General features: G+C 40.8%; 2 protein-coding genes across 4 annotated transcripts in view; both read right to left on the reverse strand.

Moving 5' to 3' along the window:
- deaf1 (DEAF1 transcription factor) overlaps window positions 1–6,477 on the reverse strand; it is a gene marked incomplete at its 5' end in the record, with an annotated part of 38,412 nt that extends 31,935 nt beyond the window's left edge. For all 3 annotated transcript variants that reach the window (XM_080762463.1, XM_080762462.1, XM_080762461.1), the window contains 4 exons: window positions 1,578–1,727; window positions 3,173–3,302; window positions 5,783–5,883; window positions 6,270–6,477. In XM_080762463.1, the coding sequence (XP_080618589.1) occupies window positions 1,578–1,727; window positions 3,173–3,302; window positions 5,783–5,883; window positions 6,270–6,477 (589 nt within the window). The remainder of the gene's footprint in view (window positions 1–1,577; window positions 1,728–3,172; window positions 3,303–5,782; window positions 5,884–6,269) is intronic.
- Window positions 6,478–7,418: 941 nt separating this feature from the next.
- On the reverse strand, window positions 7,419–12,422 carry bet1l (Bet1 golgi vesicular membrane trafficking protein-like). The gene is made up of 4 exons (XM_080760993.1): window positions 12,395–12,422; window positions 11,886–11,971; window positions 11,388–11,444; window positions 7,419–9,786 (listed from the first exon to the last, which is right to left on the reverse strand). The coding sequence occupies exons 1-4, from the start codon at window positions 12,408–12,410 to the stop codon at window positions 9,616–9,618; spliced, it is 330 nt and encodes a 109-aa protein (XP_080617119.1). The 5' UTR covers window positions 12,411–12,422; the 3' UTR covers window positions 7,419–9,615.
- Window positions 12,423–13,009: the final 587 nt, after the last annotated feature.

The raw sequence follows: 13,009 nt of genomic DNA on the forward strand, positions 1-13,009 counted from the left end.
CCATCTGGCTCCCAGACAGACACTATCTCCTGAGCCACTGACACACAGCTGGCCAGCTTATTCATCTGATCAAATGCACATAATGGAATCATGGGTCAGATAAATCGATGAATCGTTAAAAGGATGTGAGCCTGCATTATTGGTATTGATGGTAATGTAATGGTATCTGTTATCATTAGCCTGATTGAGGCAACATTTATGTGGATGGATAAATAAAACAGAATAGATTATTTTCTCCCACAATCGATGCATTTTTATGGTTTCTTTTTTTAAGCGGCCACCAACCCCGCCTCCCCGGCGCCGTTGACTATCGATTAATCGTTATTATTACATGGCTTGGTTGAATGCTTGATTCTGATTGGTTAATTCAGCTGTGAGTTATGTCATCATAATGACCGCTCCGCTGTATACCAGACCGCTTCCTAATCAAACCCTCTGAGCACCAGCTGCGCGGCTGCGCCCCGCTTGATCTACTGCTGTTTCCAACATGACAGCCATGTAAACACAGTGTTCGAAAGTCAAAACGCCATCTTGTTTGTACAACAGATTGTGTCTGTATGCGTAAGTCATGCACGTGCACAGGGAAAGGTTCAAGAGATAGCCTCTTCAAAGGCCAGACCAAGAACTTACATTGGTGCCAAATTTAGGGGCAATTGTACTATAGGTCTGCCATGTAACACAAATGCACAAAAACAAAGGTGCTTTGCTCATTCTAAAGTTGCTTTGCAGACTTGGACGGCTAGAGCAGCTTAAACCTCTTGAGCCCCATTAGCCCCACCGCCGGCGGCTGTCCACCTCTGAACAGCGCTCAGCGGGTCAATGGAGACCCCAATTGGTCTCCGGTTCCAACTCCGATGTTGGGGATTTACCCCCTTTACCCCCCTGGGGTTTAAGAGGTTAAGAGTAGGATTTATTTGAGTAGCCAATTTATGTTCACTTAAACGGTCATTGAAATGAAATATGATGACGTAATGCGTTAATAATAAATAGACCCTGACGAAGACCGTCTAGGTCCAAGCGCTTTGGTCATATACAGTATATCGTGTTGCCTTGCTCATAAATAAATCCATATTTTTTCATCAAAGACGGAGTGGCTTGGAATATTTTTCTTTGCAAGTCTGCATTTTGCATTAAGCAGTATATACTTTTTTTTTGGTCAAGGATAATGTTTCATGTCTGGCACACACCAGTATTGGTGAGGTGCTAAAGGCCTAAGGCGATAAACATAGAAAAAGAAGCCAAAGAAGCCAACATTTCGACATTACAGGTCGAAACATTGACTTTAAAAAAATAAGAATACATTTCCAGCATCGTGGCTATGAGTGTGCACTGTGCGGGTGCAGTACTTAGTTAACTTTAGACAATAGACAGTACTTGGTTTAGACTAGTCATTGGTTAGACCAGTCATTAGTCCTACAACTACAATCTTCTCAAACCCTCACCCTAAACCTAACCTCCCACGCGGCAGCACACCTAAACCTAACCTTAACCCATGTCTAACCAATGACTAGTCTAAACTAAGTATGCACCCCAGTGTGCAGCCTTTTTCTTCTACTTTCTCTACGCTTGCCACCAACCTGAGCCGAGTCTGTTCTTATGGAGAATGCCACTGGTGTTCCTGCAGCGCACAGGGAGCTCATTGTTATACACAGACGGGTCCCAGTTGTACTTGGAGCAGTTGTCCTTCTCCGTGCTGGGACTCAGCGGGGTGGGCGGGGTCTGAGGGCCTAGGACAGCAACACACAGAACAACAAAACAGGTTCAATTTTAATGACAGACTTTTATGAGCGTGGACAGGTGGTAGCCTGGCTAATAAGCCAGACTCAGTCGTGCCGGCTGATTCGGTCTGGCTTATTAGCCAGGCTAGACAGGTGGTGGTGTACGTGTTTGATCTAAAAAAACAAAAAAAAACAAAGGTATTGGATCGCACACAGTGGCAAGGCTGAATGAATTTCAATAATTTTTGTTTTCAACATAATAACAGAGACAGACGTTCCGCCTGTCCAGCCTTCATCGGCGACACACTGAATCCCATCTTTAAAAAAGAAAAAGGTGGATGATGAATTTTGGAGTACATTGACTACTGAATATTAGACAGAAATGTAAGTCAAACACTTGGTCTAAAAAGGATAGCACCAAAACAAGTCCTTGCGAACATTTAACTGGTGCCAAATGCGGCCCACGGAGCGCCCCCTTGTGGCCCTTCGTCGGCCGGGCTACACCGGGCGATTTTGCAGTGCATATGCGTATGCTTTTACTGCGCGTGTACAGTGCGTTTGGATAGGACCAATATATGTCAATGATACCAGCTACACCAGACGCACGGATACCGCGGGCCACGGATAGATACGCGTGCTCAAAAATAGGATCGGTTCTATTTCTTTTTACGTGCGTATGCCCCCATGCGCACGTATCTAAATATCCTCCCGGAAGGTCCTGCACAAATCTGCCACGCGCCACAGACCTGGTGTAGCCGGGGCATTTCGCACGCGTACTTTGTGGGCGCAGTGTGCTTACGTCAGACGCACACATGCCCGGTGTACCTTGGCCGTGAAAGATTTGTTTTTAAAGGGGGTGGGGGGGGTTCCGGTTTTTTTAGGGCTAATGAAAGTTACAGGTATGGTGTGTGCGATATAAAGTGTGAGAATACCATAATGAAAGTAATCCTTAATCATATTTAATCATATTCAGAGAAATGAGACAGTCGTTAATGTCAAGGCAATTATGTTTATGCACTGTCAAATAGGTCTACATCTATTCTAAGGTAGTATACTATATAGACATATAATATGTATATATAATACGCTACCTTAGAATAATATTAAATTTTTTCATTACAGACATGCACAGTAAGAGTTGTGGCCCACGGCCTAATCTAGTTGAATACCCCTCTGGTGTACACCACGGTAGTGGTTACATGGAAAAAATATGCTTTTCCTGGCTTGCTGATAAGGCTACAGTAGGTTAAGCCGGAATTGTGAGTGCACGGCAGTTCAACAGGGCATTGAGAGAATAAACCCAGGCTGTAGTTTACCAGATTAATTGTGAGTGCATGGCAGTTCAACAGGGCATTGAGAGAATAAACCCAGGCTGTAGTTTACCAGATGAATTGTGAGTGCATTGCAGTTCAACAGGGCATTAAGAGAATGAATCCAGGCTGTAGTTTGTTTACCAGATGCGATGGCCGCGGCAGCGCTCTTCAGACCCGTGGCCTCCACGATGCTCCCGTCCGTGTGGACCACTATGAGCGTGGCCTTCTGGGCGTTGAGGCCGTCTCCCAGCTGCAGCGTGGTCCGACCAGTCTAGTGCAGAGGGAGAGCAGATACTGTATACTCACGGTATTAAGACCAATATAGACCTGAGTGAGGATGCATCTGTGTCACCTTATAGCTGTTAACCACTTTAACCATTTATCTGTTGAAAAGATTGCAGATCTACAAGCTCAATTCTTCAACGTTTGCCAACAGCATGGAACTGTGTGTCAACAACGATAACAAAATATTATTTAGTTTTGGGTCCGAGAGGCTAAATGTCATCAAATGGTTGTCCGTGGCTCAAATGCCGACCCCTTATTTTCCTTAGATTGCCTGTACTATAAATAATGGCCCTTGACATGAAAAGGGTTGGAAACCACTGCACTAAAACATTCTAACTGTCTGAACTCTGAATGCATTTTCATCATCATTATCCAACACATAATTTATGCTTTGTTGGATATGACCTACAAAAACAACTGATTTTCAACTGAACAACAATTTTCACTGGGTGACACAACAAAGCAATCAGTGGTGGCCAGTAACATGGAACATTTACTGGAGTACTGTACTTATGTACACTTTAAACGTATGACTATATAGGTTGTCCTTATTAAGTTCTTTGAGCACAGCTTTGAGGTCAACACTTAAAAGTATTTTTTGTTGTTTTTAATCTAAACGTTTGAAATTCTCACCTGTCGATATAAGAGAGACATGTTTAGGGCTCACTTCCTTCCTGGACTACATGTTGTCTCAGTAAGACAGCTCTCCCCCCTATCCACAAGGAGGAGCAGTGCAGTGAGTGCACCAAAGAATTATGGGAATTGTAGTCCAGGAAGGTAGTGAGACCAGCGTCCATGACATCAGAGACAACAGGCTCACTGCTACAATCTAAAATATCTAAAACCACATATTAAACACATAAATACCCCCAGGAAAGTGATCTAAAGCTTCTAAACGTCATTAACATATATTTTTTTGCAAAAAGGGTGAAGTGTCCCTTTAATATATGTAAGGAAACTGTCGGAAATTAATACTGTACATGAAACAGTGGCTCTCAACAGCCTGTGGACGGTGGATGGAACAATGTGCTGGCTGAATCCTGCTATTGGTAAGATAATTAAGATCCATAAATAGATATCACAGACCTAACACCGGAGGTGTTACCTAACACCGGGGGTGTTACCCTAACACCCCACACTGACAACTTCGACCTGCAAGTGAGAAGATCACAGTGGGCAAGTTGAGGCTGTGCGTTGATCAGCCCTGTGTCTGAGCCTGAGGTTCTGATCAGCCGTGTGTCTGAGCCTAAGGTTCTGATCAGCCCTGTGTCTGAGCCTGAGGTTCTGATCAGCCCTGTGTCTGAGCCTGAGGTTCTGACGCACGTCAGTGAAAGGTTTTCAGTGCCACACAAGCAGACCAAAAGCTTTTACCTACTAATTACCTAAATATTCTGTATTGTGACTGTGCTTTTACTAAAATATTAACTTAAAACACATGGATTTATTTATTTTCAATTCAGATTTTCATTACTTTGCACATATTCAGAAATGCAACTGGCAACCCCTCCAAGGGTTTGGTTACCCCTCTGGGACTGATCTAAAGATTCTAAGAATTAAGGCATTTATCAAGGATTATTATGATATCTTGATAGCTATTATGATTCCTTGCCACTTTCAAAAGCAGCTGGGTCACAAGACAAATTTCAGTGCAAACTGACAATAAAGTAGGCCTACTATATCATATCATCAGTATATTCTCCTGGTCCAGTAGATCAATGGGATTGTATACATACTTATAGGGCCACCACTGACCATTAAATGGTAAATGGTGCATTTATATCAGATCATATAGATTGTGCATTACATTGTGCATTACATTCACCCATGCATACACCGATTGCGGCGGAAGCCTGCATGCAAGCTGGTACCAACCAGCACATCGGGAGCAGTTTGGGGTTCAGTGTCTTGCCCAAGGACACTTCGACATGTAGACAGGAGGAGGAGCCGGGATTCGAGCCGCCGACCCATGGATCATCGGACGACCTGCTCTACCTCCTGAGCCACAGTCGCCCATTACAAGTCATTATAGGCACAGCTGTAACGGGAAGAGTGGGCACCTATTGTGTGCAGACTGGGCACCCAATGTTAAATTGGCTATTTAAAATAAAATAAAAGTAGTAATGAAGTAGTAAACTATATTTGAAAACACTTGATCATCATTCAACATTTAAGGTCTAATTATATTTCTACAATTACTGCAAATTGCAACAAATCTGTTTCTAACATGTATGCCACTTTTGAGCATTTATAAACAATAAGTTGAAGGGGTAAATTTAGGTCTGATAAATGTTCAAATCATTAACTACCGGTAGGCTACTTTACATTACTGCAGACCATTTTTCCAAATTATTTTTGTTTCCCGTTCTTTTTTGCCATTTTGGAAAGAGTTGTCAATTAAACATTTAGGTGCCCGAAATCTTTTTATATATATATAGGCTGCTAACTATATTATCAGTGGGAACTTACAAAGACATGCTCGGGGATGGTTCTTGAGGTGGCCACGGTTGTCGTGAACACATTGTCCTCCGAGTGGCAATGCACATCACTCACGGTCACGGTTGTGACGTCTGTAACATAACAGTACGCGTGACATATTGGCATTATTATACTGTATATCTCACTTAGAACTGTGTGCATGCTCAACTGCTCAACATACAATTTAACATAAGCAATAACCATAACATATATCAGGATAGCCATATCATTATTATATTGTATCGTTATTGTTATATCTAACTTTATGCACTATACATACAACTGTGTGAAAGCTCAGTCAGTCTATAATAGCAAATGATGCAGATGCTGGCTATTTATGCAACAACCAAGTCTGCAATGTTCTGCCGCTACTTTGTCTTGTCTAAATCGTTTGGCGCTGGTTGGGGGATGTATGCAATTAATTGTAATGCGTGCATATATAATCCTCCAACGGACTGAGTCAGCCTTGCTTGCTTGCCTGCAAATGCCGCCTCGGCATCGTCAGAGTTCGGCAGGGACTCGATGCTCCCCGGCTCTCCCATGACTGTCATGGTGGTGACTTCGGCCTCCGATTCGGTGTCTGAGCCCACCCCCTCCTCCTCCGCCGCCGAGCCGATAGCAGCAGCGCTGCTTATGGGCGTTTCGACCAGCCCAAGCGCCTTCGTTGCCGAGTCCGTTTCGTCCATTCTCTTCCTCCTACCGCTAACGATTTAAGCCGAATCTAACCGAGGTGCGATCGGCCGGCATAGGAAGGCACCCCTACCGATTGCACAGCCTAAATAAAGGATTTAAAAAGGACAAACGGTGCAACGCATTTACGTCTATGGTTCATGCAGACATGAGGATTAGCTTTCCGAGATTCTAAAAAAACACTTGCAAGCGCAACCACAGTGAAATGGCGTCCAACGGTTTTGTTTTCATGGACAGGAAAGAGATGCACCGGAAATTACCGAACGAACACGACGCGATACGATTCAAACGACACAACGGCCAAAATTGTTTGTAAACCCGTTTAACATTAGTAAGTCAATAAAAACAGTCTATATCAATGAGTTATTAAAATAAAGAAATACAATAGAGTAATTACGTTAAAAACAACACGTAGGCATTAAATAAGACCACAGGATATCAACAAATACATGTAATATTTAATACAAAACGTAATTTATTTTTCCCCTCACTGTATATGTTTTTTCCCCCTTTTTACCTCCAGTTCCACTATGATGATTTCCTGTTTTTGGCTATATAGTAGTGTATATTTCTACGTCTCTAACTGTTATGAATTGAACATGGTGGACCCTATTGTAAAAAGTGTAATGCTTTATGGTGCCGTCCACAGTTAACAGTTTTGTATTGAGTTAGTTGTGCTTGAACTGTAATTATCCAATATGTTAAATACTTTAAGTTTATACTCAATTTAATTTGTCCAATATATTGACCATAACTGCAGCCACCAACTGATAATGTGAAAAATGAAAGACATTTTAATGTATTAAATGTAATTAAAAATAAATTTAAAATACATGTAGGCCTATGCACTGTAATCAATTAGTAAGGTTATCCTACATAGTCACTGTGTTAGTTTGTTTACCAAAGAGGTGGAGACAGAGAGACTCATGGACTATCAGAATATATAGAGCTATTTATTATCACTTACCCTATACATTTAATATGTGATCATTACATTGACAGGCAAAATTAATCGAAAATAGCCAAATTTCAAGATTCCCTACATTTTGTGAGCTCTTTCCCTTATCTTGAACATTTTGGGAAAGTTTCACATTATAACAACATGCCCAAAACAGGAATACTAGTTTGAAAGCGGTTAAGTCTGTTTAACATATTTGTTAAATATTTAACAAATGTTTAAGTTTTAACAAGAGCTTGTGACTAAATGATAACTACACTGGACTGGATCCATTGGAGTTATTTTTTCCTATTTCCTGAAAAGTAATGATTTTGGACACAAAAAGTTTATGCCCGAAAGTGACAATGTGTAATTTAGGCCCTTCACAGGTAATCAGTTTCAATTGTAGAACACAGTTAACTTGGTCCTGACTGCACTAGCCAGAGGCAGTGTCTAACCTATTGTTTTGGGTGGTTATACCCCCAAATAATGGATAGTCTGATTATGGCCCTTGCCCCTAATATCAATAAATACAAAACTTAAGGCCTATTCCTACTGCAGTTTCAGGTGAAACTGCAGTTTCTGCAGGTTAGTAAAAAACAGAGAGATGTGTTTGCGTGAGCGGTGAGTCGCTTACCGCGTCGTCATGCTGTCGTTTTCGGTACTGGTCACCTTATCACCTTAAGGCCTATTCATAGTCTGGATTTTCTGTGTTAAGGTGACCACCGCTCCGGTGGTGAGCTGACCACCGGAGCTGAAATAACGTTGAGCAGTGGTGAGTAAAAACAGAGAGAAGCGCTGGAGCGGTGGCGGTGGTTTGCTCTTCACCGCGGCTCGTGATGTCATGTTGTAGTTCGGTGGTCACCTCACCACCGAAAATCCAGACTATGTATGAGCCTTAAGTTTACACTATCTAGCTAAATCTGACAACAGATAATTTCTTCACCTTGAGAACTCAGATACAACAGCCCCTTTTCCACCAAAAGAACATTGGGTTCTAGAACTGGTTCCGTTCTATATTCTAGGAACCTTTTGTGCTTTCACGGAACCAGCGTCCATTTTGGTTCCAGTTCCAAACCAACTTTTAGGGTTCTGAACCGGTGGAAAAGGGATCAGTGACATAACTCTAAACTAGAAGATTTCCACAACTTTTCCCTTTCCTTAATAGTTAGGTCCTTTATTTATTGACTTTAATAAATATATCCATGTATACTGCTCTCATAAAACTGAGATGGAAGTTGCATGTACAAATATGCACATTAACCATTCATTGTCCCACTGGGTGAGCCACGTCACAGAGGAATGCAACAGATTATTATGTTAGAACAGCAGTTCTCAACCTTTTCTGGATCAAGGATCATTTGAAAATCTCAAAACCGTCCATGGGCCAACCATCTGACCACTTAACACAGCAGCCATTCTGCATGCATTTAGAAACTAACTTATAGTGTACTTACAGTACTTTTTAAAGTAAAAATGTTTCCGCATAGGCCGAAACGTTGCTGTTTCCCTGAATAAAAGTCACTGCATTTTAAGACAAGTGTGCGGGTGTTTGTTCCTTTTTCAAAGTCAAAATGCTGACATTATATATATAGATTTGTTTTTTAATATTAATATCAATAAAAAATAAAATCATAATATTTAGCCAATATTTTGGCTTGGCCCACAGGTTGAGAATCACTGTGTTATGCAAGGTTATTCAGCAGATGGTGGATTGGAGGTCGCAACACCACAGGTACAAAAATACTTTCTTTATTGAGAAATCTGACGTTTCGAACCAATTGATCTTCATCAGGTCAATGACCTGGTCACCTGGGGACATGTCCGAGAGAAATGCAGGGACTGCCGCAGCAACAAACTACATATCCCCCAATGACCTGATGAAGAACAAATCGATCAAAACGTTGTCAGATTTCTCAATAAAGAAAGTATTTTTGTACCTGTGGTGTGCAGTCTCCATCCATCATCTGCTGAAGTTTCTTTACCCCAGCACCCAGCCCGTCGATGTGCGTATTCTACGTCCCACTCTTATATAAGATTATTCCCATCACAGGTAAACCTGAACTATAGTAGACTTCCACCATGCCAGACTGGACTAATTAGAAAATAGCTAAAGAGGTAAAGCTATCAATTGGCCACTGGCTAAATAGAAGTAAATTAGGTTCAAATCAAGACATTAATTTAGTCTTCATCCTGATCAGGTGGATTGGAGTCTGGAAACCATATAGTAGAGCAGAAAGAAGATCACTACAAGTCCAACTGATACGTAGCAGAGTATCTTGCGGTTGTCCCGGCCGGAGCGTACCATGGTGGAGAACCTCTTAACACTGCCAGTCAAAAGTCCAGTAGCACTCATGAAATTAGAGTCCTTAAAAGAGAGAAATAAGAGGGATAATTTCATATTATATTTATCCAGTATTCTGAAAAAGTTTTTTTTCCCCCACAATTTTGAATACTGTACGTACTGTACAGAACCCCAAAATGGGTTCCTGGCCTGAGGGGGTAAAACACCAAAAGGGGTTCCCGCCCAGAATGGGTTAACCTAATATATGATATATTTTGTTTTTAGTATGGGATGTTTCAGTTTGGGGAGCCGCGGATACGGAGCTCTCACAGCAGAGAGACAGTCAGAGACCCATGCAGCGTTCTTCAAACTATAGCGATTTGTATCATTTCGATAAAGAAGAATAAACTAACTACTCCATATGAACTCCATTAGTGTAACTAAAAGATTTGGTGGGGGATATATAATTATATATAGCTGAAATTAAGTTTGTTGCTGCGGCAGACAGTCCCTGCATTTCTAGCTGAGGAGGCCTTCTCCCATCTTTACACCCCCAGGACACCCAGGGGTCCAATTGTGACCGTAGCAATTTTCATAATTTCAATAAATAACCATAAACAAACTACTCCCCATGAACAATGTTGGTATAACTAAGATATCTGAGGGGAAATATATATATATTTGATATTATGCACAGATTTACAAATAAAATACATTTTCATGTTGATTCACTTCTTCAACTCGAGTGCGGGAGGCAAACTCAGAGCAAATGGCAATCACAGTTCATACACCCCACCCGTTTTCAGACTGTTTTCACCGAGATTAGGGGTCTCAGAGGCACTTGCCCGTCGCCCAAAGTACAGGTCATGTTCTACTTGCCCAAAGGTCTTGTCCAATTCCCACAAAAGTAAATACACCATTATATATATTTGTTTAACTTTCTGGGGCTGTGCAATAAAAATGGCATACCTAGCTATGAATATAATAGAAGAATATAGGTTGCTACCTTCAGGAAGGATATATGGTGTACCAGGCAGCATACACTAAGGTAACTTAGTCAGCCTTGCTTGCCTGCAAATGCCGCCTCGGCTTAATCAGGAGTTGTAGTAGCCATGGGTAATCTAGGTGGTGGATATTGTCTTCATGTACGTAAATTGTTTTGTTCTTTGTGCTGTGTCAAATGTGTGTATATGTGTTCTGCATACTTGGCTGCTGGGTCGCCAGACAAATTTCAGTGTGAACTCAACTGACAATAAAGTACTATATCATATCATATCATGACTATAGATTCACATTTGTCTTTTTTGTTAGGTGTAGCAACAGTGGAAACCAGTGGTAAACAGTGCTCTTTTACATTCCACAGACAAATTGTGAAAATGTGGCACAAATCTTTGAATATATATTATTTCAGAGTGAATGTTTTTTTTAACTCTTTGCTTCTGGGGTGTCCCTGGAACTGCATATTTTCAAATGGGGGTCGGTGGTCAAATACATATAATTCTGGGGATCCTTGACATGAAATAGTTTGAGAACCACTGACAGACACATGGGTTTTTCAGAAAACTGTCTGTATTTAGAAGCATTTTTTTTAATCGGCCTAGGTCTAAATGGGTTAAAGAATAGACATGTGTAATGGATGCACACTGCAAAGCTATACTAGTCTGTAGCAGTAGTAGACCTCTTACCATATTATCCAGATAACCGTTCTGGTCATCAACTTCGTTATCAATGTCATAGGCAAGCTAAGTTTAAGAAATACAAAGAAAAAAAACAATAATAGTAATTTACATCAATTTCACACAAACTAACTCAATAGATATCAATTCAACTTTAAACATATTGTCATATCACATGTTTACAGGTCTGATGTGGGTGAAACTATCCCTAGCATGTGGACTTACATTAACATTATTAATATTAATCTAATGATAAATTAATAATGCTCTTAGACTCTGATGAATTGAAAAGGGGTGGACCCTCTGTGTATTTGTGTAATGCTTTATCAGTGTGTCATCCACAGCCAACAGCTTTTTTGAAGGCCTATGTGAGTTGTAGTACTTGAAATGTACTGTAATTCTGCAAACTAGCTGTTAATACATACTTCAATCAATCAAAAAATGTATTTTTTAGCCTATATTATCATTGACAATTTCGTTCTAAACAGCAATACCACACATACATACCGATTTCAATCTGGAGACTTTGCTTGCCAAATTTTCAGCCATAAGCTTATTTTCGGCATCCAACATGTCGTCCACAGCGCCATGTCCTGCGAAAAGCCAGATATTTAAGGAAGTGACTAAAGTCGATCAGAAAGTAATGTCTCATTATCTCATAACCTGACCCCCTCCCCGAATCCTCATTATGAAAAACACACGATGTATAGCCTACTTTATTGTAGGCCCTACAACATTAACAACTGAAAAGCCTGTATAATAGACGTTAAGGAGTCCAAATACAAGATTATGTGAATTCTACAGTTGACTAGAGTAGTTGTCTCTAAATCCAGAAACTTATTTTCGATAACATTATGTACAAATTGATATTTTAACACGCAGCTCTAGTAATAAAGCATATAGTTATGTTGGATTATTTCGCCAATCGGAACAAACCACGAAAATTGAATTGGTTGAATGAGAGACAGGATAATCTTTTAGAATATTGAAAACTAAATACGTGTCAGAAGAACTACCTCGGTAGTCCGCCATGTTGGTTGTTGACGTTCCACTTCCAACAACTTCCTTTTCGCCTCTTCCTCTCTCGGTTTAATATTAGCGGATAGCAGACAACGTAAATGTTCATATCGCCACCTACTGTACAAGCAAGAGTATGGCTCTGCTGTACGTTACAGTCTATATGGTTTATAGCTAGTAGTGACGCGTTGACTACTGTGTGTGTGTGTGTGTGTGTGTGTGTGTGTGTGTGTGTGTGTGTGTGTGTGTGTGTGCGTGTGTGTGCGTGCGTGTGTGTATAGGCATACCGGTATTTAAAAAGAATATATAGGCCTACTCTGTATAATCAAAAAATAAATACAGTGTCAGTAGCCAAATTAAGCCACTTCATCAGTTACTTAATAATTTGAGAATTTGTCAACGAACCTACCGGTATATGGATCCATCAGATCAGCTTATTCCTATTATTTGTATGGCTAAAGTTATCCAACAACTTAACAGTGCCATCTTGTGGTGGGAGAGACGATACATTACCACACAAGACATGATTATGGTGGCCTACAACCATAGACTCAAACATAGCCTACAACAGACAAGCACAAGGTGGCTGTGTGACACAACATCATGTGTATAAT

The sequence above is a fragment of the Protomyctophum bolini genome (genome assembly GCF_963924005.1).
Source record: "Protomyctophum bolini genome assembly, chromosome: 4".
Classification (NCBI taxonomy): Eukaryota; Metazoa; Chordata; class Actinopteri; order Myctophiformes; family Myctophidae; genus Protomyctophum; species Protomyctophum bolini.